The 27,350-nt window shown below is 43.5% G+C and overlaps 1 protein-coding gene across 4 annotated transcripts in view; it reads left to right on the top strand.

Moving 5' to 3' along the window:
- The window catches only part of LOC119955835 (pre-B-cell leukemia transcription factor 3), a 246,352-nt gene that overhangs the window by 186,111 nt on the left and 32,891 nt on the right, over positions 1-27,350 (top strand). For all 4 annotated transcript variants that reach the window (XR_005458537.1, XM_038782431.1, XM_038782430.1 and 1 more), the window contains exons 4-5: positions 5,855-6,045; positions 25,162-25,297. Coding sequence is in view for 3 of the 4 variants with exons in the window: in XM_038782431.1 (XP_038638359.1) it covers positions 5,855-6,045; positions 25,162-25,297 (327 nt within the window). In the remaining variant the exon portion in view is untranslated. The remainder of the gene's footprint in view (positions 1-5,854; positions 6,046-25,161; positions 25,298-27,350) is intronic.

Genomic DNA, 27,350 nt, shown 5'->3' on the forward strand with positions numbered 1-27,350 from the left:
CGTTTGTCATTGGCACTGGTAATAATGTTTGAGCGCCCAGCTCTAATTCTGCACTTTGCCTGTCACAACAAACGGTGCTGAATATAAAACCAACAAAGAACATAGTGCAGTCTTCTGAAATTTGAAAATATATTAAAATATTCGAAAAATGAAAATCTGATCCCTGGTGAGATGGAACCCCAAAACTATAATAGCCCAAAGTTTAAAACAAAGCCATGAGATTTTGCATCATCCTTTGTGCCGAATCTAATCCTCCCTTGAGCACAAATGACACAATTATACCAGGTAGCAGAAAACCTCTGCCTCTATTTTAAAATGTAGTTATATGTTTTTTAACAAGTGAATTTGGGGAACAATTTCCAGCTGCTAAATTTTGATGAATTTTGCACTGTGCTATATAGTTCAAAAAGAAAAGCACCAGTGGAAATCAAACCTGGTGTGCCAGATAGGATATTCTACTTGCATTTCAGATTTCAGGGAAGAATAAGTTAGGACAAGGCAACTGTTTAAGATACAAGGTAGTCTCATGAAATATTTCATTGTATGTTTTAAAGTGCATACTGTAGTGCACTTTCTTCATCAGCAGTGTTTTTATTCAGAAGGATAATTTATGCACTTACTGTTGTCGGCTCCGCCCTCCTCCATTCCTTATTATGTACATTGATGACATATATGCAGTCCATCTAAGGCACTCTGGAAGGTGACCTCTGGAAATCTGACAGCACTAGGTAGTACTGTAGTGACATCCACTTACTTTTAAAGTGGCATTTTTTTTAGCAGTAGCGTAGTCTGCATATGAAATACAAGTGCCTGTATTTGTCTGCAGTATTTTACATTTGTTGCACAGCGATCCAAAGCTAAAAAGCTGAGCAGGTATCCTAAGCAAAAGGCCACAAGACTCACTTTTCCACACTCTTGGATTCATGCTGGATTATGGTTCCATGAACATTAATAACTTCTTACTTCAACGACCATTTAAAATCTATGAGCACAAGGAGAGAGTGAATAATTTTAACTCTTCCCTCCTACCCAGTGGGAATAAAATTACCCCCAAGACACACTGCCTGTTCTTACTCCATTCTTGCTGACCCCTTTTTTAAGGTGGCAGAGGATGATGCCCCCCTCCCCACGTGTTGTCAGGTATTATGATTTGTACCTTCGACCTATGTTCCTAAATGCACACACTTTTTCATGTAGGATACAAATTTGAAAGCAGAAATCCTGATAGTGCTGAATCCAACTGTAGTACTCTAATTGCCACCATAGCTGTGATTACCAAACTCATTGTACCCAAGAAACCATACTTGCGAACTTCCTGGCCTATTTGGCGTAGAACAACGCTAGGTGGTGTATTTACGTTTGGTTCACCAAAAATACTCTCTTCTCTTAAACCAATTCCCAAGTATTGAGCAATAGTGTCCTTAGTGGACGCAGCCTCTAACTTTACTCCATTTCTATCAGGAATGCCTTCATTCACCTTGAGGCGGCTTATCCAAGTAGGGGAACTTACCATATGAGGAAGAAGTTACCTCATGAGTCTGTCATGTGGTGAATTAATGCTGCCATAATAACTGATGATAGATTTCTTTTTAAATCTGAGGGAGTGTTCGGAAAAATTAAGTCAGAAACCTGACTCCTTAAAGGGCATGCGTTATCTGATTTACAGCAGGTCCCCTTAGTACAAAACGTAGCGCCAATGAGACTATGTTGAGGCAGGCAATGATGTAATTTAAATTGGTAATTTACTGTAAGTAGTCACAAAAGCTTTTGCCTGAAGTGCATACATGTTTCTTAAGGGTGTAACCAGACTTTAATTATCTAAATGTAAATACTTAACAAATTTTACTTAGAGTAATGAGCTAAAGTGCGCACTGTATAAATGAGATATTCTAATTAATCAAACATGAATTGCTGGTTTAAGGAGTGTTTAAAGGAGATCTGATATTGTTGGTAAAATGCCCAATAGCAAATCACAATTCGCATTCATGGATAAGCTCATTTAGTACAGGTTTATAAAATTTGAATAACTATATTCAAAATAGTCTTCAGTAGTTACATGTATGTAAATGTTTGGCACTTTTCCCTTTATTTTGGGAAACCTCTTCTGTTTGTGTGTGATACGTTGTTCAAATCTGTGCATTGTGATCCATAGCCTTTCATTCACCACTCTGAATGTTGATTTGTTAATTGTTCTTTGATCCAAGCGTATCCGCTATCCAGAATAAGTACAATATACCAATCTCTTGACCTCCTTCACTGTTCTGTTTGTAAAGGTAAAACAGTACATTTCCAACATATACCTTATTTATAATAGGAAATAGCAGTTGAATGAACAGGTAATTTAGATCCTTTTGCTACCTTGAATAATTACGAAACTCAACTTCTGATTTTAATCTCCTTTCAATGTAAGCTGTGGCAACAATGGCCAGCCCTTTTTCATAAGTAATGACATAAAGAAGAGTTGGTATCATTTATTTGGGGTCAAACTGGTCCCACGATTACACATCCTGCTATGATAGACTGAAACTAATTAAACCTTTTGGCAGCTGTGATAATCTGATATTTGAGTCAGGTAGATGTGGAGTACTGTTGGACATTGTCATAGACTGACCAGGAATAAGCTATATAAGATTGGCATGGATTTTGGGGCAAGTTTCTTCCCACTTGGTTTGGAGAACCCTAAATGTATCACCTAATGGGTGGGGTGATACTAGCCATACACTATTGGGAAGCGTATCAGCACTTCGTACTGGCAGTTTTGTGATTCTAGCTGGTTAACTTCAACAGAAGCCATGCACATGCTTGGGATCATCAAACTGTATTTGTATGCTGTTACGACACCGTGGGCTAAGGCGCAGTCAATTCCAGTCCCCCTTGACCCAGAGTCACAACACAATTGAATTAACCAATAATTCTTAGAAAAATATCCAAAGTCTTTTGCCTTTGACTGCCCAATAATTAATCACCATGTGTAAATTTAAACACAATTACTTTTTATTTATAACAAGAACTACAATGAAATATGCAGCAAATACAATTGGTCAACTATTATATCATTCCTAATCCCGCTTTAACTAGCACCCTAATATACACACACATAAACGCACAAGACAAACAAACGCAAAGGGGAAGAGATGGGTGAAAATAATCAGTTAAAGGTTAAGATTCTTTGTTTCAGATAGTTGTCTTTAAGCACACTTTCCTGCATACTAGGCTTTCAGGTCAAGGTCTCAGTTTTCAATCTGTAATGGGTTGTCACTGTAGATTCATTCATTCATTCAGGTTATCTGTAGGTTCAGAACTACAGCATTTCTGGAGATAGAGAGAAGAGAGGGAGAGCAGGCACTCACAGCTCCATCTTCCTTAAGGGCCCAGGATGTAACTGCTTTTCTTGGGTTTCTAGGAATCATCCCACTTGGTTAAGACCCAATCACCACCAGCTACCGGGCAGAATACGGCCTTATGGCCAATTCATTGGCTACCAGCCAACCAATCAAACCGAGTCCCACCCCATCTCTCGGGTACCACAAAGTCTGAATTCTGCTCTTCAAAAACCAGCACCAAATACTGTTGCAACTTTTTGAACTCTTAATTTTCTCTGCAGTTTGATCTAAAGATACATGTCTGTTAAGTATCCATGGATCAAAATGATAACGGCAAAAAGAAAGGCGAAATAAAGGGGATCATCAGGAAAGACCCTTACAGTGTGAGAAAGTGTGAACTTTATATTGGACAAACAAGTACACTGTTCATGTGGATTTCTCAGTAGTTTGGCTGGAGACTGCATGCAGACACCAAACTGCCTAAAAATAAATCTTTTGCAAATCTGGGACTGAACTTCAATTTGGAAGTCAATGAAATGGAACATCAGGTGGAACATAAAACACATGGCCTATCTGTGACCGCCTGTATTGTGCCCTTTGAAGTTCTGTTTGATTCCCTATTTTTTTAAGTGTACGCACATTGGCAAGAATACCCAGGGAGTTAGGTCATATTTTCTGATCGCTGCATTCCCCTCTGTGCTAGTGAAACTGCTCAACATTGTAAACAGGGTCATTTTATCAGCTGGAGGATAGAACAGTAAATTTACAGAATCACCATCTGAAAGAGCTGAAAGATTTAGATCTCCAAAATAAGGTATGTTGAACTATAGCTTGAGTCATAAGATTGTAACAGCTCGCTGAGCCATGCTGTCCCTAACTTACTGCAGGGCGTAATAGAGTACCTTCAACACCCTTTAGCCTTGTGGAAATTGTTGCTGTTTGAGTGAATGTTCTTATTTTATTAGGATCATGATTGTATTGAGTTTGAAATTTAGTACCCCAACAAACACTCTGATATCCTTAGGCTATTGCTACTTCTGACTACAGCACACAGTATATGTACTACTCTGTCATGTATATTTGTAATAATGTACAAAATTGGTTGTATCCTTTATTGGCCTCTACTTTGAGAGCCTTTAGGGCCTTGAAGCATTCCATACTCAGTGTTATTGTAAGATCAGAAGGAATAAAGAAAAATTGTGTTGGTTGTATCTGGAACAATTCATTTTTTGAGGGATCCTTACATTTGGCTATTCAGCCACCATCTTATACAAAGTATGATGATCTTAAAACAGCTCAATGGTTTCCATGGCATTTATGATGATCTGGACCAAATACATGGTACCTCACAAAGCTCTACTTCTCATTAATTTATGTTCATGTACCAAATGGCCATTGCAAATTATTTTATTTGCCACTTCTCTGCATGGAAATACTGTCTATGTCTGATAATGTGAAGTGACTGTTAAAACAAGAAAATGAAATGATCTCATTTGAATTAAATAACTGAAGTGATTCAACAAGATGTGAACTTAGTGCTAAAAATTAACTCATCAAATAATATGAATTAAGCAATTTTGAATTAAGGAGGGCATACTTTATGAAAAAACTAGAAAATGTATGAGCATGATTCTGAGCCTTGGTAAACAGGAGCAGCAGTGTCTGCCATTTTACCACAATGAATTACAGAATGGTTGCAGCACAGAAGGAGACCATTCGGCATGTCATGTCTGTGCTGGCTTTCAAAAGGAGAAATTTACCTAATTCAATTACCCCACCTTCTCTCCTTAGTCCTGACATTCTTCCTTTTCAGATAATAATCCAATTCCCTCTCGAAATCCTCGATTGAATCTGCCTCCACCACACTCTCAGGCAGTACATTCCAGATCCAAACTACTTTTTGTGTGCAAACTTTTTCCCTCTATTTCTTATTTTACCAGTCATCATAAATCTGTGCCCTCTGGTTCTCGATCAATGGGAACAGTTTCTCTCTACCTACTCTGTCAGGACCCCTCATTTTTTGAAAACCTCGATCAAATCTCCTCTCATCACATCTTCTCCAAGGAAATCAGTCCCAACTTCCTCAATCTATTTACGCAACTGAAGTTCCTTATCCCTGGAACATTCTCACAAATTTGTTTTTGCACTCTCACGAATGCCATCTCACGCTTCCTAAAACTTAGTGCCCAGATTGGACGAAATTCTCTAACACTCTAAACTTAGGTTTAACATAAAGTTTAATATAAATTCCTTGCTTTGTACTCGATGCCCCTTTTAATAAATTCTAGGATGTTGTATGCTTTATTATCTACTCTCTCAACCTGTTATATGCTGCTTTCAATGTCTAGGTTATTAATATGTATCAGAAAGAGCAGGGCTTCTAACTCTGATATCACACATATATACCATTCTCCCAATACAGGGGGCAGAGTTATTGTCCTATTTTAAATCTTTTTTTACAAATGCAACATTGTGCAGTAATAGTTGATGTATTTTAGCAATTGTTTAACTTGCACTTTTTTTTGTTTTAGGCATGTAACGAGTTCACTACACACGTGATGAACCTTCTACGGGAACAGAGTCGGACACGCCCAATTTCACCAAAGGAGATTGAAAGGATGGTCAGCATCATCCATCGAAAGTTCAGTTCGATTCAAATGCAGCTAAAGCAGAGCACATGCGAAGCAGTCATGATCCTGCGATCACGCTTTCTTGATGCCAGGTACATTTCTTACGTATTTGGATCCTTGACTATAAGGGTTCAATGTTCCCATTTGCCATTATGTCTGGACTTCCAGCCTACTGGGCCAACCCCACTGAAGATGTATGGTGCGAATCTCTGGCTGCATTGGGCTCTCATTTGAAAGCAACGCGGCCAGAGAGTGGCGGGAAAGCCCTCCGGTGAGCCTCCTGACAGCCTCCGTGCCTCCTGGGATTCTCCGATGCCCCGCGAGGTGTCGGAGCCAGAACCCCACCCCAAATGGGCGTGACCGCCTCTCATTCAGATTGCCCCACAAGGGGAAACACTTGGTCCATGTTTACTCTATCAATCCCTTTTAGTATTTTATATACCTCAATCAGATCCCCTCTCATTCTTCTAAACTCCAATGAGTATAAGCCCAAACTGTTTAATCCCTCCTCATACATCAACCCATTCATCCCCGTAATCTATCCGGTGAACCTCCTCTGAAATGCCTCCAATGCCACCACATCCAAAGAGCTTCTACAAATACAGAAAGGGCAAAAGAGTAACAAGGGAGAGAGTAGGACCCCATAAGGATCTCCAAGGTCATCGATGTGCGGATCCACAAGATATGGGTGAGATCCTAAATGAATATTTCTCATTGGTATTTACTGTTGAGAAAGGCATGGATGTTAGGGAACTTGGGGAAATAGTGATGGCTTGAGGAGTGTACATATTACAGAGAAGGAGGTGCTGGAAGTTATAAGGCGCATCAAGGTAGATAAATCCCCAGGACCTGATGAAATATATCCCAGGACATTGTGGGAGACTAGGGAGGAAATTGAGGGTCCCCCAGCAGAGATATTTGAATCGTCGACAGCCACGGGTGAGGTGCCTGAAGACTGGAGGGTAGCAAATGTTGTGCCTTTGTTCAATAAGGGCTGCAGGGAAAAGCCTGAGAACTACAGCCCGGTGAGCCTAACGTCTTTGGTGGGTAAGTTGTTAGAAGGTATTCTGAGAGACAGGGGGCTGGATTCCCCGAAAATGGGGCTATGTCCCCACACCGGCATAAAAACGCTGGTGTTGCACTCCCAGTTTCCTGCAAAAATTAAATAGCGATTCACTTCCCTTGAAGGGGCTGGCAGGGACCCGGAGTGCTTCACGCAGCTTTTGCTGCGCGAACAGCCCCCCACACTTCCGGTTCTGAGTCTGCCCATGTGGACGGTGGTGGCCTTCAGCGGCCAGGCCGAGCACCATGGTGGACTCGGACCGCGGACCAACACCAGCAAACTAGGCCCTCCTGATTGGCCGCGTGCAATCTAGGATTGCAACAGGATCTTGATCAATTGGGCCAGTGAGTCGATGAATGGCAGAAGGTGTTTAATTTAGAATAATGTGAGGTGAAGCATTTTGGTAGATTGAATCAGGGCAGGACCTACTCAGTTAATGGTAGGGAGTTGGGGAGAGTTATAGAACAAAGAGATCTCGGAGTACAGATTCATAGCTCTTTGAAAACGGAGTCACAGGTGGACAGAGTGGTGAAGAAGGCATTCAGCATGCTTGGTTTCATTGTCCAGAACATTGAATAAGGGAGTTGGGACGCCTTGCTGAAGTTGCACAAGACATTAGTACGGCCACACTTTGAATACTGTGTACAGTTCTGTTCACATTATTATGGAAAGAATATTATTAAACTAGAAAGAATGCAGAAAAGATTTACTAGGATGCTACCGGGACTTGATGGTTTGAGTTATAAGGAGAGGCTGGATAGACTGGGACTTTTTTCCCTGGAGCGTAGGATGCTCAGGAGTAATTACATTGAATTTACAGTGCAGAAGGAGGCCATTCAGCCCATTGAGGCTGCACCGGCTCTTGGAAAGAGCACCCTACCCAAGCCCATACCTCCACCCTACCCAATAACCCAGTAACCCCACCCAACATTAAGGGCAATTTGGACCCTAAGGGCAATTTAGCATGGCTAATCCTCCTAACCTGCACGTCTTTGGGAGGAAACCGGAGCACCCGGAGGAAACCCACGCACACACGGGGAGAACGTGCAGACTCCACACAGACAGTGACCCAAGCCGGGATTCGAACCTGGGTCCCTGGAGCTGTGAAGCATTTGTGCTATCCACAATGCATAGATAAGGTAGATAGTCAATGTCTTTTCCCAAAGATAGGTGAGTCTAAAACTAGAGGGCATAGGTTTAAGGTGGGAGGGGAGAGATACAAAAGGGTCCAGAGGGGCAATTTTTTCACAGAGGCTGGTGAGTGTCTGGAAAGAGCTGCCAGAGGCAGTAGTAGAGGCAGATACAATTTTGTCTTTTTTAAAGCATTTAGACAGTTATATGAGAAAGCTGGGTCAAGAGGGTTATGGGCCAAATGCGGGCAATTGGGACTCGCTTAGTGGTTGAAAACTGGGCAGCATGGACAAGTTGTGCCGAAGGGCCTGTTTTCATGCTGTAAACCTCTATGACTATCCTTTCTCAAATAAGAAGACCAAAACTGGAAAATGTGGGGCGGGATTCTCCGCAAACCGACGGGGCGGGCCACTCCGATGCCGAGGAGTGGCGTGAACCACGCCGGCGTCGGGCCGCCCCAAAGGTGCAGAATCCTCCACACGTTCAGCGGCTAGGCTGGCGCCGGAGTGTTTGGTGCTACGCTAGCCAGCGTGGAAGGGCTTGGCGCCACGCCAACCGGCGCCGAAGGGCCTCCGCCGGCCGGTGCGGGTTGGCACATGCGCAAGAGCACCAACGTGTGCTAGCGTCATCCCAGCACACGCGCAAGGGGGTTCTCCGCACCATCCATGCGAGAGGTTGACAGCGGCCGGTGCAGAGGGAAAGAGTGCCCCCACAGCACAGGCTCGCCCGTGGATTGGTGGGCCCTGATTGCAGGCCAGGCCACCGTGGGGGCATCCCCCGGGGCCAGATCCGCCCATGCCCCCTGAGGACTCTGCAGGCTGTCAGTGGAGCCACCCACCCCACCGGTAAGGACCTGTTGTGATATACGCCGGCGGGACTGGCCGAATACAGGCGGCCACTCGGCCCATCGTTGGCTGTGGGGCCGCTGCCAGCGGCCGCTGACCGGCGCGGCACGATTCCCACCCCCGCCAAAACCCCGGCGCTGGAGAATTTGTCAGCCGGCAGGGACGGGATGCACCCCCCCCCCCCCCCCCCCCCCCCCCGGCGGCAATTCTCCGATCCAGCGGGGTCGGAGAATCCCGCCCGTGTTCACACCAACAGCCTATACAATTGAAACAACACTTCTCTACTTTAATACTCCAGTCCCTTTGTAATAAATGCTAATGTTACATTTGCCATTTTAATTAATTATATGCACCTGAATACCGATTCTGCAATTCATGAAGAAACCACCCAAATCCCTCTGTCCAGATGCATTTTGAATCTGCTTTCCATTTAGATAATTTGCCTTTCTATTTTTTCAGCCAAAATAGATAACCTCACACTTACCACATTAAACTCTCTTCTGCCAAATTTTGACCCAATCTCCTAGCCAAAGGTGAAGTGAAAGCACTTATCGCCTCGATGTTTATAAACACTGTGGTTAGCTTCACAGAAGGGTACTTGAGATGCATTCAAACGTGAAGGGAAATGAAAATAAACAACCAGGCAACTGGCTGTCTAGAAGCTATTACTCACAGCCTACACAAAGCAATTTATCTTTGAAAGTGAATAGAAGCCTCACAGATCAAACGACCTGAGGGGATCTAAAGCTTTGTGATGTGTTTTGGCTTTCTATCAGTTGCAGCTTCAACACTTCTATCTGAGGTAGCAAATGCCAGGGTCTGGTAAGTGAAAAAACAGTGATGAGGGGAGGTTGTCCCTCTGGGGTCAAGGGTTGGAGGTGTTTCCAATGTTTATGTGGGTCGCGATGTCCATGGGTGGGGTGGGGGGGGGGGCGTTGGGAACCTTCAACTTAACTTTGAAATGGGGGCATCCTTTTAAAAGGGTGCCCCGATCTCTGAGGAGCTGCCTTTAGCGGCTCCACACCCCAGAGAGCCCGTGAAATAGGTCACGTCAGTTGCTGCGGGCCCGGAACTTCGATCTCCGTTCGCCGCCCAGCGCAAACCCTGCTTAGGGTCTCTCCGCTATTCTCCGGGAGGTGTATTAGCAGGAGGTGTGACACGGGGGGGGGGGGGGGGGGGGGGTAGAAATTCACCCTCGGTCTTTCTGAGGAGCTTTGGTATTTGTCCACTAAATATTCTGAGTTGGATCACAGTTTTAGAGGATGTTACATTCGGCATAGATAAAGGAGAATCAGTGGATGTGGTGTATTCGGGTTTTCAGAACGCTTTTAATAAGATCCAACAAAAGGTTGGTAAATAAAATTAGAGCACATGGGATTGGAGGGTAATATACTGCTATGTGTTGAGAATTGGTTAACAGACAGGAAACAGAGTAGGAATAAATGGGCCATTCTCAGGGTGGCAGGTTGATACTAGTGGGGTACCGCAGGGATTAGTGCTGGGGGCACAGCTGGTCACAGTCTATATAGCGTAAATTATTCGGATCTGGGGATTAAATGTACCATCTCTAAACTTTCTGATGACACAAAACTAGGTGGGAATCTAAATTGTGAGAGGATGCAGGGAGGCTTCAAGGGGGCTTAGACAGCCTGAATGGGCAAGAATATGACAAAGGAAATATAATGTGAGTAAGTGAAAAATTATCCACCTCGGTGGGAAAAACAAAAAGTAGACAATTTCATAAACGGTGAAAGATTGGGAAGTGTTATACCTAAAAGGACCCTGTGTGTTCTTGTTCATGAGTTGCTAAAAGGTAGCATCCAGGTGCAGCAAGTAATTAGGAAAGAAAATGGTATGTTGATCTTCTTTGCAAGCGGAACTGAGTACAGGAGTAAGGATATCTTGCTGCAGTTGAGCTTGATCCAGGTCCCAGTTCACTGCCCATGTGGAGTTTGCACATTCTCCCTGTGTCTGCGAGGGTCTCACCCCAAACCCAAAGGGGTAGGTGAATTCGCCATGCTAACTTGCCCTTTAATTGGAAAAATTTTGAAAAAAGAAACTTACAAAATTCTGTCAGGGCGTGGTAAGGTAGATGTAGATAGAGTGTTTTCCCTGGTTGATGAGTCTAGAACTAGAGGGGACAGTATCAATAAACGGGGTGCCATTTAAGACTGAGATGAGGAAAAATTTGTTCATTCTGAGGGTGGTGAAACTTTGGAATACTCTATCCCAGAAGGCTGTGAAATTGAATCATTGAGCATGTTCAAGACAGAAATCGATAGATTCCTGGATACTAATGATATCAAGGGATATGCGGATGGTGTGGGAAAGTGGCATTGAAGATAGATGATCAGCCACGATCTAATTGAATGGCAGAGCAGGCTCGGCTGGTTCAATAGCCTAGTTCTGTTCCTATGTTCCTATATCAGTGTGATAATGCATTGTGGCTTGTGAATCCCTTATGATATACATGATGAACATGTGTTAATGCTACTGTTATGCCGACACATTCACATTGCACGCTGTCCAAAACTCACAGCCAGTGTTACATGTGCAGACCTTTGAGATTGCAATGGAGAGACAATCTATACAGAATTCAGTTTCCATTTTGATACTCAAGTGCTGGAGTGTAACATGTTTCGGTCACTCTGCCACAACCCAGAAAACAGGGACCACCAAATGAGAAAATGGCTAAAGAAGGACTGAATCAATAGCAGTTCTGTGTTCCGTGTGGATATTTGGTATCAATTTCCTGTTATTTGAGACTGAAAATCCTTTTTTAACGAAATTTTGAAGAATACCTGTTTATGTCCACAATTAATAAACAAAATCATGGGCACATAGTTTTGAAGTATACAATTTTGGTAGCAAGTTATTCATGGTAAAAAGATTTTTTAAAAAAGTGGTATTGCAGTTATCCCTTAGGTTATGTATAAAACTGTAGTTTTTAGGAATTGGTCTCTGTCACCTGAATTTTCCTATCTTTACCATGCGACTTTCAATGGGTATTCTGTAAATGGAGCAGGGATCGATAATGCAAATTTTTTGCCCAATTTTGCACCTTCCCAATTTTTCATCAATATTTCAAACCAGCAATGAAAGTGTTTACATGAAGTGGAAATTATATAGTGTCATAATTCTGACAGTTTAGCCTAACCCACTGGTGGGGTGACTGACAGAATTAAGTGCAACACTGTTTGCTCATCCCAGCCAATTTTACTCTTTGTTCATTTAATTGATGATATTCCATCCCATCCCATGGGGTTCCCCCCTCGATGAATTGGGTTAAAAATACCCTGATAGGACTGCTTGTGGGGGCCATGGAGTGAGTGATCGCAAATTTGGTGACTCCTGCTTGAGGCGGAATTGTTTGGTCCTTGTTACCCATTTACGGTACCAAGTACAGGAACAGACAGAGCTAAGGATTCTCCTTCGGATGGGCATTCCCAGCCCTATCAAACAAGGAATGCTACTGTAACGGGGCAACAGTCAGACCAGGAGCTTTCACGAAGTGCGACAGGAGGAAAGATGGCGAGAGCATGTGGCGTTGTCCGCTCAGTGGTCCAGGGAACAGTTGGTGGAGTTTTTGACGGCCCAGTTCTGGCAGCAAAGGCAGGAGGCCTCAGAGTATCTGGCTAATTTGGGCAGCCATATTTGGGCAGCCAGCGAGAGAGTGGAGCAGAGGTTGGATGCACATTGTGCGTTCCCCCAAAAAGTGGAACGGTCGGTGGCAGACCATGAGAACCGGCCGGCTTCATTGGAGACAGCGATTACGTTGGTGGCAGAGGCCCAAGGAAAGCTGAGGGAGAAAGTGGACAATTTGGAGAATCAGCCGAGGAGGCAGAATCTCCGATTTGTGGAGCTGGTCAAAGGCATTGAGGGAACACAGGCCACAAATATGTAGCGAGCATGCTTGGGAAGCTGTTGGGGAGGGGGTTTTTGACTGACCCCCTCAGCCAGGTCGATTGAGGGCACAAGTCGCTGAGGAGGAGGCAGATGATGGAGGAGCAGCTGAGGCCGATGGTGGTAAGATTGCACAGATATCTGGATAAGGAGAAGATTCTGCAGTGGGCAAAGGAGATGAAGAAGTGCACCTGGGAAGACAATTGTGATTCGGGTCTTCCAGGATCTGGGTGCGGGACTCCTGGGCTGGGTTGAACAGGCTCATAGTGATCCTGTTCAAGGAAAGAGTATAGTTTGGGGTACTGTGCCCAGCCCGTTTGTGGGTCAGACCACAGTTAGGAGTTCTACATGGACACGCCAGAGGAAGCAATTAGGATTTTGCGAGACCATGGACTTGGGGACGTGTAAAAATTTTGGACTATGAAGATACAAATGTGGGGAGTGCTGGCGCTTTCCGGCCAGGTTGAATGTGGTATCATGTTTTGTATCATGTGGATTATTTAGGTTGTGGGTATAAGTGAGAATGTGGATACGAGAGATGAGGGGTGATTTGAAGGAAGTGAGTTGTCTCGAGTGGTGGCCACCATGCTATCGCATAGGCAAATTAATGGGAGTGGTGGGGGATAGATCTGTTCTGGAGGGGGTGATGGTTCTCTCTTTCTTTGTTAGGCATGGGGGGACGGGGGGCTGCTGAGGTGGAGGGAGTTGGTGTGTCGCAGTTGCTTAAGAGGTGATGGCGATAGGCACCTTGGGGAGGCCCTAGAGGGGCGTGGATCTGGGGAGCTGGTGAGAGTGGCAATATGGCTGACCAGAGCAGAGGGGAGGGGAGTGGGGAGGGTTGGGACCCCCTTGAGCTGCTGGATTTCATAGAATGTTCGGGGATTGAATAGACCAGTTAAGAGGTTGTGCATGTTCGTGCATTTGAGAAGTTTGACGGCGGACGTTTGTGTTTTTGCAAGAGACTCATTTGAAGGTGGAGGATCAGACGAGGCTGAGGAAGGAATGAGTGGGGCAGGTGTTTCATTCGGAGCTGGATATGAAGACGATGGGGGTACTGGTTAATAAGAGGGTGTCCTTTGTGATGTGGAGCATCGTGGTGCACCCTGGGGTAGATTTGTGATGGTGAGTGGGAGGTAGAGTGAGGCTCTGCGGAGGAAAATCCTATCCGAGTCGTGTGCAAGACTGAGTCTCATACAGTTTAAGGTGGTGCATAGGGCTCACATGACGGGGTCTAGGAAGTACCGTTTTTTTACAGAGGTGGAAGATAGGTGTGAGTGCTGCCAGGGGGACCGGCGCACCATGTCCACATGTTTCAGGCATGTCCGAGGTTGAAGGGGTTCTGGAAAGAGTTTGCCAATGTTATGTCAAAGATTTTACGAGTCGAGGTGGCGCCGAGCTGTGAGTGGTGTTATGTGGGGTGTCGACAAATCCGGGAGTGCAGGTGGAGAGAAAGACTGACGTGATGGCCTTTGCCTCCCTGATAGCCCGGTGATGGATCTTGCTGTGCCGACAGGATTCAGAGCTGCCGGAAATGCGGTATGAGTGTTCGACTTGCCAGATTTCCTCCATCTAGTAAAAAAATTGTTCGCCATAAGAGGGGTGGAGCAGGGGCTCTCCACGAGGTGGAATCTGTTCATTAACTTATTTAAGGAGTGCCAACATATTAGCGGGTGAGGTGGGGGTGGTTCTTTGTATTTTGTTTTGGTATGGGGGGGCTGGGTGTTAAAAAGAGGGTGGTAAGGGGAGCTAGTGTTAATTGTGTATGGTTGTTGGTTGCCCGTTTCTTTTCTGTATATATTTGAAAATATCTCCAATAAAATATATTATTTTAAAATTACCCCATATAGGCCTATATTTTCTCATTAATGCTGAACTTACATCATGCTCATTAAAATGGATTTAAAGAGCTGATAAGTTATGAAAGAATTCAAAATAATATTTATTTTTCAGTTGATTTTAATTTTTTTTTCCTTTTCACGAAAGTTCTGATCACCCATGTTAGCTGATATTGTAAAAGGCCCTCTTTTCAGATGTTGTGCGATTCTCCTTTAAATCTGCCATCATCATCCCTCTCCTCAAAAATTCAACCCTTGCCCTCACCATCCTTGCAAACTATAGTCCCATCTCCAACTCCCTTTCCTCTCCAAAGTCCTTGAATCTGTTGTTCCCTCCCAAACTGTTTCCATCTTTCCCAGAACTTCATGGTTGCATCCCCCCAATCAGCATTCGCTCTGCCACTGTACCGAAACAGCTCTCTTCAAAGTCGCAAATTACATCCAATGTGATTGTGACAAAGATAAACTTTCCCTCCTTGTCGTTCTCAGTCTGTTTGCAGCCTTTGACATGGTTAACCACAGCATGCTCCTCCAACACTGCTCCACGGTTCTCTAGCTGAGTGGGACTGCTTTCACCTGTTTCTCTACTTTTCTATTTAGTTGTAGCCATAGAAGCACTTGCAATGGGTTCTCTCTCTCTGCTCCCGATTACATCTGGTGTCCCACAAGGATCTATCCATGGCCCCTGGTATTCTTCGACTACGTTCTGTCACTCAAATGCATAATGTGAAAGCACAGTGTTAGCTTTCAGATGTATTTTAATGGCTTCCAGTTCTACCCCACCACTGCCACTCTTGGTTCCTCCACTGTTATAAAATGATCACACTGCTTATTCAGCACCTAGCACTGGATGAGCAGAAATTTCCTCCAATTAAATATTGGGAAGACTGAAGCCACTGTTCCCCAGATACTGACTCTATCCCTCTCACAGGCAACAGTTTGAGATTAAGCCATTCTGTTGACAACCTTGGTGTCACTTTTGATCCCAATGTGAGCTTCCAACCTAATTTTTGTGCCTTCACTAGGATTTCCTACTTCCATCTCCATAACATCACCCAACTTCACCCCTGCCTCTGCTAATCTGCTGCTGAAATCCCTATTCATGCCTTCGTTACCTCTGGACTCAACTATTCCAACACATTCTGCGCTGGTCTTCCATATTTTACCCTCGGTAAATTTGAGACCATCTAAAACTATACTGCCTGTATCTTGACTCACAGCAAGTCCCATCCCCCTCTCTGTCTGCCTATCAACCCTGTGGTTCCTGACTTAATTGGCTCTTGGTCAAGTAACATCTTTATTTTAAAATTCTCATTCTTATTTTCAAAGCCCTCCATGGCACTATCTCTGTGATTTTCTCCAGCTCCCAATTCCCTGAGATATTTGTGAACTTCCAGTTTTCTGCTCTGGTGCTCCCCCAATTTTAATTTCTCTACTATTGGTGACCATGCCTTCAGTTGCTTAGGCCCCAAGCTCTGGAATTTCCTCCCTATACTTTTCCACCCCTCTACCTCCCTTCATCAATTAATACATCCCGTAACATCTATTTCTTTGGTCGTCCAATTTTGTATCTCTTTATGTGACTCCGTATCATATTTCGCTTTATACTGCTCCTGTGGAGTGTATCAAAATGTTTCATTAGTTAAAGGTGCTATATTAGTATACGTTGTTATTTTTCCACACCTTTTGCATGTAGGGTTCCCACTTTTCCTTCCTCCATTTCTAACAAAAAGCCTGAGTTTGTTTTCAGTGGAAATGTCACTGTTTATTAATTTCTGAGAGAATAAGAGGAAACAAGGGCATAAGGGGGCAGCATGGTAGCATTGTGGATAGCACAATCGCTTCACAGCTCCAGGGTCCCAGGTTCGATTCCGGCTTGGGTCACTGTCTGTGCGTAGTCTGCACATCCTCCCCGTGTGTGCGTGGGTTTCCTCCGGGTGCTCCGGTTTCCTCCCACAGTCCAAAGATGTGCAGGTTAGGTGGATTGGCGATGATAAATTGCCCGTAGTGTCCAAAATTGCCCTTAGTGTTGGGTGAGGTTACTGGGTTATGGGGATAGGGTGGAGTTGTTGACCTTGGGTAGGGTGCCAGGAGCCGGTGCAGGCTCGATGGGCTGAATGGCCTCCTTCTGCACTGTAAATTCTATGAATACAAAGTTGGACAGGCAGCATAGTCGCTGCTTTGTATTCATGGATCATGGACATCATATCTTCTGATTGGCACAACCAATCTTGTCAAATTTGTCAAAAACCATCCCTGTATGTCTAACAACTAGTGCAACCATAATTTTATGAAAACTCATACTTTGTGTGTGATGCATTTTCACTGTTCAAATAACCTCTTAAAGCTAAATTGATGCTCTTCCTATGTGTTAGCTGAGCAGCATAAATGTGTCTTGAGACAAAGGTGGTCTTGCATCATGGTTTTTAAAGCCTGAGGTGAACCATTTCTAGGCCTCACCTCATATTCTGCTGCAAGGGCATTTCCTTTCAGTTATTTTTAAAAATTAATTTAAGAGATGTGGGCTTTGCTGGCTAGACCAGATTTTATTGCCCATTCCTAGATGGCATTGGTAAGCTGCCTTCTTGAACAGCTACTGTCCATGTGGTGTAGGTACACCCACAATGCTGTTAGGGAAGGAATTCCAGGATTTTGAACCAGCGACAGTGGCATTATATTTCCAAATAAGGGTGGTGAATATCTTGGAGAGGAACTTCCAGGTGGTGGAGTTCCCATGTCTGTTGCCTTTGTTCCTCTAGATGGTAGTGGCCATGAGTTTGCAAGGAGCCTTAGTGAGTTCCTGCAGAGCATCTTGAAGATGGCACACAATGCTGCCACTGCGTCAGTGGTAGAGAGAGCGAATGTTTATGGATAGGGTGCTAAACAAATGGGCTGCTTTGTACTGGATGGTATCAAGCTTCTTTGAGTGTTTTTGGCACTTCACTCATCGAGGCCAATGGAGAGTATTTGATCACACTCCTGACTTGTGCCTTGTAGATGGTGGCAAGTTTTGGGGAATCAAGAGGTGAGTTACTTGTCAAAGGTTTTCCAGCCTCTGAACTTGGAGCTACGGTATTTATATGGCTAGTCCAGTTAATTTTCTGGTCAATGGTAAATCCCAGGATGTTGATATTGGGGAATTCAGCAGTGGTATTGTTATTGAATATCAAGGGGCGATGGTTAAATTCGCTCTTGTTATAGATGGTCATTGCCTGGCACTTGTGTGGCCTGAATGTTACTTGCCACTTGTCAACTTAAGTCTGAATATTGCCCAGGTCTTGCTGCATTCGGACAACGACTTGTACGCTGCAAATTATGGGTTTATTTTTGCCATGCCACTTGTACCAGTCACTGGACCCCATACCTCAGGAAGGACATACTGGCACTGGAGCGGGTCCAGCGGAGATTCACACGGATGATCCCAGGAATGGTAGGCCTAACATACGATGAACGTCTGAGGATCGTGGGATTATATTCATTGGAGTTTCGGAGGTTGAGGGGAGATCTAATAGAAACGTACAAGATAATGAATGGCTTGGATAGGATGGACGTAGGGAAGTTGTTTCCATTAGCAGGGGAGACTAGGACGCGGGGGCACAGCCTTAGAATAAAAGGGAGTCATTTTAGAACAGAGATGAGGAGAAATTTCTTCAGCCAGAGAGTGGTAGGTCTGTGGAATTCATTGCCACAGAGGGCGGTGGAGGCCGGGACATTGAGTGTCTTTAAGACAGAAATTGATAAATTCTTGATTTCTCGAGGAATTAAGGGCTATGGGGAGAGAGCGGGTAAATGGAGTTGAAATCAACCATGATTGAATGGTGGAGTGGACTCGATGGGCCGAATGGCCTTACTTCCACTCCTATGTCTTATGGTCTTATGGATAGAGGATAATTTACCTACACTGACATAATGGTAAAGCAGTGAGAAATTATTGTGTATAATTGCTCACCAATATTGGGGAAACGAAGGGAGTCACTTACCCACATGAGTACTCCAATCTCTTTCGCAACAGCCTGATCGTTCATGTCAGAAGCTAAGGCAGTCCTTACAGCTTCTAAGATAGGATCCCCACTATATATTGGCCAAGTTCTGCAAAGGCATCCACTATGGTGTTGCAGATGTCGGTACGGGACTCCTCCAACTGAACTTGCTGGATGTTAGAGACCATTTCAAGTGTATGTCTCACTACATTTTATGCCCTAATAAAAGTCACAAGTGACAAACTCAGTGACTATGGTGACTCACTCCCTGCTCCTTCAAGATCTGTCAACTGCCGTTGACAGCAGTAATCACATCATTTTACTCCCATGTTGTTCAGCACTCACCTACTTCCAATCTTATCTTTCCAATCTTAGTCAGAGAATCTTGCAGTGGTTTCTCTTGTCCCCTCACCATCATCTTTGCTTGTTCCCATTTATTTCTCATCTACATGCTTCCCGTTGGCCACATTATCTGGAGACATGGGGTGTGATTTAACAGGAAAAAAGAGTCCCGTTTTAGGAGTGAATGCCAGAGTGTTTCTAAACCAGGGGCTGGTGAAGCACGGCTAAATCGCTGGCTTTGAAAGCAGACCAAGGCAGGCAGCAGCACGGTTCAATTCCCGTACCAGCCTCCCCGAACAGGCACCGGAATGTGGCGACTCGGGGCTTTTCACAGTAACTTAATTTGAAGCCTACTCGTGACAATAAGCGATTTTCATTTCATTTTTCATTTCTCAGTGCCTGCAGTGTTGAAACCGACCCCGCTATAAAACAGGACTTTGGTTTTTTTGGGCCTCAGCAAGGAATGCCCGCTCATCAGAGAAGGAAGAAATAGGGGCGCCATTTTTAAATGCTGCCCCAATCTCTCGAAACTCTCAGCCACCCACCGCAGCCTCTGGGCCACCAAAACGTACCTCTTCGGGGGTCCTCAAACCCAGCTTAAAGGCAGAGAATCCCTGGTCTCGATCCCTGGTGCAGGAAACCTGCCATCTTGGCAGTGCCAGCCTGTCACCCTGGCAGTGCCACCCTGCCAGGGCACCTGGGTGGCTCTGCCAAGGTGCCAGGCTGGCAGTGACCAGCTGCCTGGATAGCAGGGGGAGTGCCAGGTTTACTACCTAGCCTGGAGCCTGACCACGTTTGTATGGACCAGTGCTAAATGGCGCCATGACAAAGTCCCAGACGCGGGCATTAGTTCCTGGACTTCGGGATAATAGGGCGCAGACATATTTAAATGAGTCTAATGGCACATTTAAGTGAGCGAGATCCAGATTGCGACGTCATTTCGAATGTTGTGACGCTCCTGCGAGATTTAACGGCCTAGTTGTGTCACTGAATTGGACATGACGAAGCTGTTTGATCGCGCCCATGATGTCAAGTTCTACGTGTACACTGGAGACACTCAGTTCGATATCACCACCTGTTTTCTCCCCATCCACTGCCCATTTGTTGTAAGACTGCTTGTTTGATTTACAGTCTTGGATAAGCTGCAGTTTCCCCCAAGCTGCTGAAATTGCATGCCTTCAACCTTGGCACTCTTGCAGTGCGCTCTTCAATTTCCGAACCGCATTTATTGGTCCTATTGTTTCTGAAGCAACATGTTTTTCCAGAAGTAACTTAAAAATGCTCTACTCTAACGTCACTAAACTTGGTATTCAATTTTCTGTTCCTGGTTCCTTCTGAAAAATGCAGCTGGAAATGGAAGATAAGCCAGTGCGTTTAAAAAGTGAGGGATATTGTTGACAAGTTAAGAGTGAGGAATATTCTTGGAAAACACTCCTGATCTACCAATTTTCAATACTTTCTTCTTTTTGTATTAGTTTTTGTATTACTGGAGCAAAGTAAATAGCTGTGGAAATTGTGCAGTGACTTAAAATGTTAATCTGTGAAGAAGACGTTGCATTACAATTTATTCTTTCAAGCCTTGCAGATCTTGGTAAATACTAACAATTTGAATGCTGAACATTTTAAAATTCAGCTTTATTACTTCACAAATATGTGAGAAAGAATTAGTAATTGTCATATTGATGAGCCAAATTTGTGGCAACAGAAATAGTGAAATTTCAGGCATCAGTTAGCCAGGTGGCCTGATTACACAAAGGTTGACAGCAATCTAAACAATTCACAAACGAATTTAAGTTTACATTTCTTAAGTGTACTTTTATGGCTTTTTTAAAGATTGTTTATACAATTGAGATGAATTCTTATGTTTATATTACTTCTGCGGTGAACTTGATTTCAGGTCTATATTTTAGGGTGCATGCCTTGAAATTCCAGTCTGGTGCCAGAGTAGGTTTGAAAAGTCCCCTGGGGAGTTCTTGGATCTCTGGGGCACTTCATAAACGATCTGCAGTTAATTTAAATGTTCACAAGAGTGCAGACACTTGCATCTGCACTCTCTAAACATTTAAATTTTAACTCCTTGGAGAGGAGCTTGGTGCAGACGTGTAACCAAGCATGGACTGAGTTCTCTCCTGGGCAGGAGAATTGGAGTTCCAGCCAGGCAGTGTAAATAGGAACTGATATTAAAGCCAATAGTCTGAAACCAGGAGTTACAGCATAAATAAAGCATTAAACAGTAAAATTGCAATTTCCAAATTATGCTAGCTTTGCACAATGCATAATGGCTGTGTTTCAAAGCAAAACACAGCACTATTACAACTTTTCAGACTAAATCATTATGGAATCTAAACACTAGAATGTGTTTATTATGAATATGTTACCTTCTAAATATTTCTTGTATTTTTATAGCTGAGCACTTATGTTCTGTTTAAATGGTTTTTCAGGAAATTATTTCCTGTGTGCAAGAACTTTGGGGCATTTTTTGGAAAACATGCAGCAGTAGTGTTTACATTGTTTAGTTTAAAAGAATATATTAAAATAATTTTCTTTGAATAAAGGAGGGAAAGAAGAAATGAAAAACCACCTGCCCATTGCTATAAAATCTCAAAAATAGCAATGGCCATATAGAGAAGTGGCAAGTGTCTTAGTTGATCAGAAAAAGGGACTTTCTACTTGAGGGTATATATTTCAGTTCAGATGTGGCCAAAGATGGAATCATAAAAAGTAAGTTACATACTGTCAAAAGGACAGTTTTAAATATTACCGGGAGTCCAAAAATCGGATTCACATCGACGTGAATGTCCCGTGGGATCATCCGCTGGTGCCCACATTGGCGAATTGGGTTAGGGTTAGGCCAGCGTGAGACTATTTTGAATCCTGTGGGATACAGATGAAGGTCCAATATTTCTGCTCCCACTCCCGATTTTCCATGGCGCCAGTAGGAAAACATGCTGGTCCAGAACAACGAGGCTTGCAGAAGTCGGGACTCATCTGAACAATGTCTGGAGATCGGGATGGAGGCCGTCAGCATCCCTGGACCCCAGAACATCACAGCAGTGGGTGAGAGGTGCATCTACAGGTGGATCCTCCAGATTCAGTCTCATTGAGGAGCTCCATCTTCCAGCCTCAGAGTGTTCCTGAAGACCCATCTTTTCCAGAAGGTCCATCTTTTTTCTTTGGAGTCTGTGATGTTGGGCGCCTTTTCAAAATGGCATACAGATATGATGCCAGGACTAACACTATCATGCCCGCTCCACCACGGAGTATGGCGTTAAACCCCCGTGTCTATAATGAATGAGTTCAGGGCCGGAAGATGTGGCATGGTTTCCCGCATGCCACATTCCTACCCCCGTCACGGAATCTAGTCCCAGATGGGAGAATCCCAACTGGTCAAAGATTAAAACACGTACTCATATGGCACTTTTCATGCCGTCAGGACATGCCAAAATTCTAAACACCCAATTAATTACTTTTGAAGTATAGCCCATGATGTTTTTGTCAGTAAATGTGACAGCCATATTATGCACAGTAATGTCACATAAACATAAATGAGATGAATAACTAGCTAATACTTTGTGTTGTTATTGGTTGAGAGCCATTATCCAGGATAGCAGAACAACTCCCATGCACTTTGGAAAAACGTTTGGTGGGAATATTTTGTATTCACTTGAACAGGAAGATGGCATTATTTGACTTAGTACTGAACAGAGTACCTGCCAAACGTATGTGCTGAAGTCCTGGAGTGGGAATTGACCCCACAATCTTTCAACTCCATAGTGAGAATACAACCAGTAAGCCAAGCTGATACTCAAAACAAACATGGACCTCTTTCTCACTTCATGCCCACAGTTCACATGTACTTCCTCTAACAATGAAAGTGCAGAAGAAGAGTAAGCAGTTATTTGCAGAAGGCAAACCGCTGAACCTGAATAACCCGCAGACCAGTTTCCTTCTCCAATTGATTAGAAATATCTGAACCGAATTTAGAACCTTCCTCATAATCGTCACTCAAATCAGGCCCCGAGCTGGCCTTCAGTGCATAATTAAAATTGATGGCTGAGCATGCCACTCAGCCAAGAATTGGATTTTTAAAAGCCCCCAACCTCTGCCAATGAGATAGTAGAATTACATACAGCTATGGTTAATAAAATTATTCCAATTGAATATAAATGTGACATTATAATATTTTGTACATCAGTATACAACCACAGAACAGAAGCATGTAGCTCATAAGGTGGCTGGCGCCCCTTGGTCCAACCTATTTTCTGTTTGTTGATCATATACTTTTCCCCTTTAAATTTCACTCTTCCCATGTCTCGATCAGAAAAGCTTTTCTAATTATGGGCAGTAGTTTAATTTTAACCTTGCTTGATGTCTCTGAATAATTAGTTCAATATAATAGTAAAAAAGTTCATCTCTAATATTTCAACGTTTTTCTTTTCATTCTCAATATATTTGGACTGAATTTCAGTGATGGCCTTGTTTGCAACAAGAGATGAAGAGAAGGAAAAGAGAATTGCATTTTTATATATAAAATGGACAAGAACAAAACCTGGTGCTTTTGTACTTGCTTCACTCAGTTTACAGTTTAATATATTGACTTTAAATAAAAATAGTCTTCTTCATCTGCTGTGTGTGCATATTAAATCAAATTTCAGACCTTGTGACATGACTCGCAGAGAGACAATTTTATTTCTTGTTACCACGTTTCCTATGAACTAAGGCTGCAGTGGTGAGTTTACAGGCCAGACTGTGTTGTTCTGTTCGAAGTTGATTGTACTGTAAACCAAACACAACTGTAATGTTATAGTCACCATTACAAACACCTGCATTTGCCACACAGCAGATCAAGATCTCTGCTGGGTTTTTATGCGTACAGATTACCTTAATGTAGCACACCTTGCACCTGTAGACTGTTCGAGACTGAAAGAAACTGAAGTTCACTGGCAGCCAGGTCGTCAGCAGGTGTGGTAAATTATTATAATTAAAAACAGTTAGAATGTGTCTTTAGAGAATTTGGATAACTTTATACAAGTTAAATTGAGCAGATGTGCATTTTTAAAATGATTTATTCAAAGGGGAGAGAGCATAAACAAGGCAATAAGAGTGGTCGCCCAATAGAGAGATGAATGTTACCCCAGGGAGATTCTATGTGCTGTGCTGGAATGAGAATTCATTGTAACATAGCAGAGAGACAAAAGGGCAGTGCACTGCGGGAATGATGCAGTTTTCTATATTGTTGCACAAAGCACAGGCACCCTCCATCCATTCTCTCCTGAGGCACAAAAAAAAAGCAATTCTGAAGGGCACAAGAGCAAGTGTATCCACCGGCACATTGCCTCTTGGGTCATAGTCAAGTCAAGAGGCCCACAGAAAAGCTGTTGATATGGGTATATTTTTAGCATGATACGAGTGCGAGACTGAAAGCCTCTGTTTACACTTCATAAAGGTATGCAGCTTGCAGAATTTAAAGAAGTGTCAACTATATGGTTGTCTTTGAGTATCTGATATGGGTGGGATTAGCAGGCCTGTTCGCCCCGGTTGGGGAAACTCATTTAAAACGCGGATCGGGGTGCCCTTTAAAGATGGCGCCCCAATCAGGCCCCACCCCACCAGAGTGACGGTGAAAACCACGCCCCCAGATTTTTAGTGCACTGAGAAAAATCTGGTCTGAAAACTTGGCTGTAGTTCTGAAGAGAAACAGCAGTTTTCAGCAGAACCTAACACATTGCCATTTTTGGGAAAACTTCCTGATGTGTTTTCAGTTACTTTCTGACATGCCTACATGCAGTTTAATGGTTCTATCCTGTGCTATTGTATTGGTCATTGATTGTTCACATACTAGTTGATTGGTGTTATTTTTACATCAATGGACTTTCAGCTTTTTAGTTAAAAATGTAGGTTTAAAAATTGTTGGAAATAATTTCAAAATAGGTGTTGAATCTGTATGTATGATATTAAAGCAGAAATGGGAATTTATTTAAAATTAAGTCATTAATTTTTATTTTTTTATTTTTAAAAAATTAATATGAAAAATAAGTCAGATTAACAATGGACAAACACTGGTTTAATGTCAAATTCGTTTTTTAAAAAATCACCTTTCATGTTTTAGACGAAAACGACGCAATTTCAGCAAACAAGCAACAGAAGTCTTGAATGAGTATTTTTACTCGCACCTCAGCAATCCCTATCCCAGTGAAGAAGCCAAAGAAGAGCTGGCAAAGAAGTGCAGCATCACAGTATCACAGGTGAGCTGGGACATCTTGCAATTTCTGAATTTAGGCCAAAGGAAAATACCAGCTCTTAAGTTAAAACATTGGAAAATTGACAGGCAAAACTGCTTTAGAAATGGATTAGTTGTATTGGCTGATGTTTCCTATTGGAGGAAATCTCTTCACAGTCTATAAAATTGATGGTTGAGTTGCTATTTGTTGAATCAAGTTCGCTTGGTATCACTGTTGACTAGATGAAAAAAAATAGACTGCAGTTAACAAAAAATGTAAACTTAGAGGATTTAAAAAATAATTGACTGAAAATATTTGTTTAATGTAAAAGTAATTACACAATATACTTGCAAATTACTGAGATTAATTCAATATTCCATCAATAACTAAATATTTATGAAGCACAAAGAATCATGATGTTATGCAATGAATTGACCATTCCCAAAGCTCCTGAATTAAATTTTCACCATGTGGAAATGTGTTGCTATGTCAAGCAGCAATATGATCTAATTTTTGTCCAGTTGATTTTTTTACTTGTGGGATTCATGCAGCAGGTCTATGCCGCATATCAAGAAATCTCTGCCTTTATACAAGATAAGAACTGAAGTTTAAAAATATATATATTTATATCTATGTACATAATTGTTCAGCTGTTTAAGCTGAGATTTCCTTTATGTAGGCCAACAATCCCTGCATCTAATGTGCCCATCTGTCTCATGCAGTTAAAATGAATCATAGAATCGCACAGTATAGATGGAGACCTCTTTGCCTATCATGCCTGTGCCAGCTCTTTGAAAGAGCTGTTCAATTGGACAGACTTTTTCCTAATAAAGTGCTTTTCTCACCGATGACTTGTGGAACTAGTTGTCATCTTTAGTCATGCTGTAACTGCATAATAATATAAGCAGATATTTACTGTTTGATCCGTGCTTTTCATGCCATTTCTGCCATATTTTATACTTTACAGTTAACCATACTGAGCAGGGTTATGAACAGGTTAAAAATTGCCCCTGCCCCAGCTTCCAGTTCTCTGCCTTCAACCTTCCTCCGGGCTATTTGCACAACGGTGGGATGTGGGGCAGTAGGGCTACACTCCTGCACGTGGCTGGTAGCCATGTGGCTCATTTGGGCCATTTAAAGGAGGCCAACTGAGATTGGCCGTAAAACTCCAGGCAGTCCTATATAGATCTTTCCTACTTGCTTGGGTGCTGCAACAGCCATAAGGCACCCTGTAGAGGTTCACTGTACTCTTCCCTTCCTCTGCTCCAGTGGTTGTCTGTCTGCAAAACTATTTTTAAATTTCAATTTAAGAAGTTGGAGGGCAGGCCTCCCCATCTTAATGTGTCCATTGCAGGCTACTCCTCTTTCAAGTTGTTTCTGATTGGTCTTTCAGATTCCAGAACCCAACCAACATTCTTAATTGGTTGGTGAGTCTACCCTCTGGTCATAAAGTGGCCATTCCAGAGAAATTCACTGTTTCTCACGCAGTGGGTGAAATTTAATGCAGGCGATGAGTGTTTAACCCATTGGCTGGAGCTGTTGAAAGCCCTGCATAGCCTCTTTTCAGCAGGACCCACTGCATTAAGTACCAATGAGGCACTTAATTGGGCAGTGGCAGGCTTTTCCCATAATCAAGTATCCCATGAGCGGAAGTCTCGCTACCAAGCTGCCAGCCAATCAGAGGAGACTGGGGAGGGGCCGACTACTGTAATGCACCCACCAAGGCACAGGATTGCGGAGGGATACAAGCTACAGGGAAGTGATGGCGACAGGGACGTGATGGCGACAGGGAAGTGATGACGACAGGGAAGTGATGGCGACAGGGAAGTGATGGCGACAGGGAAGTGATGGCGACAGGGAAGTGATGGCGACAGGGAAGTGATGGCGACAGGGAGATCTCTTCCCCTCTCCCCCCCCCCCACTCTTCTCCCCCCACTCTTCCCCCCCCCCACTCTTCCCCCCTCCCCATCCTCCCCCCTCCCCCTCCTCCCCTCCCCCCTCCTCCCCTTCCCCCCTCCCCTCCCCTCCCCCTCCTCCCCTCCCCCTCCTCCCCTCCCCCTCCTCCCCTCCCCCTCCT

Source organism: Scyliorhinus canicula, chromosome 21, assembly GCF_902713615.1.
Source record: "Scyliorhinus canicula chromosome 21, sScyCan1.1, whole genome shotgun sequence".
Taxonomy (NCBI): Eukaryota; Metazoa; Chordata; class Chondrichthyes; order Carcharhiniformes; family Scyliorhinidae; genus Scyliorhinus; species Scyliorhinus canicula.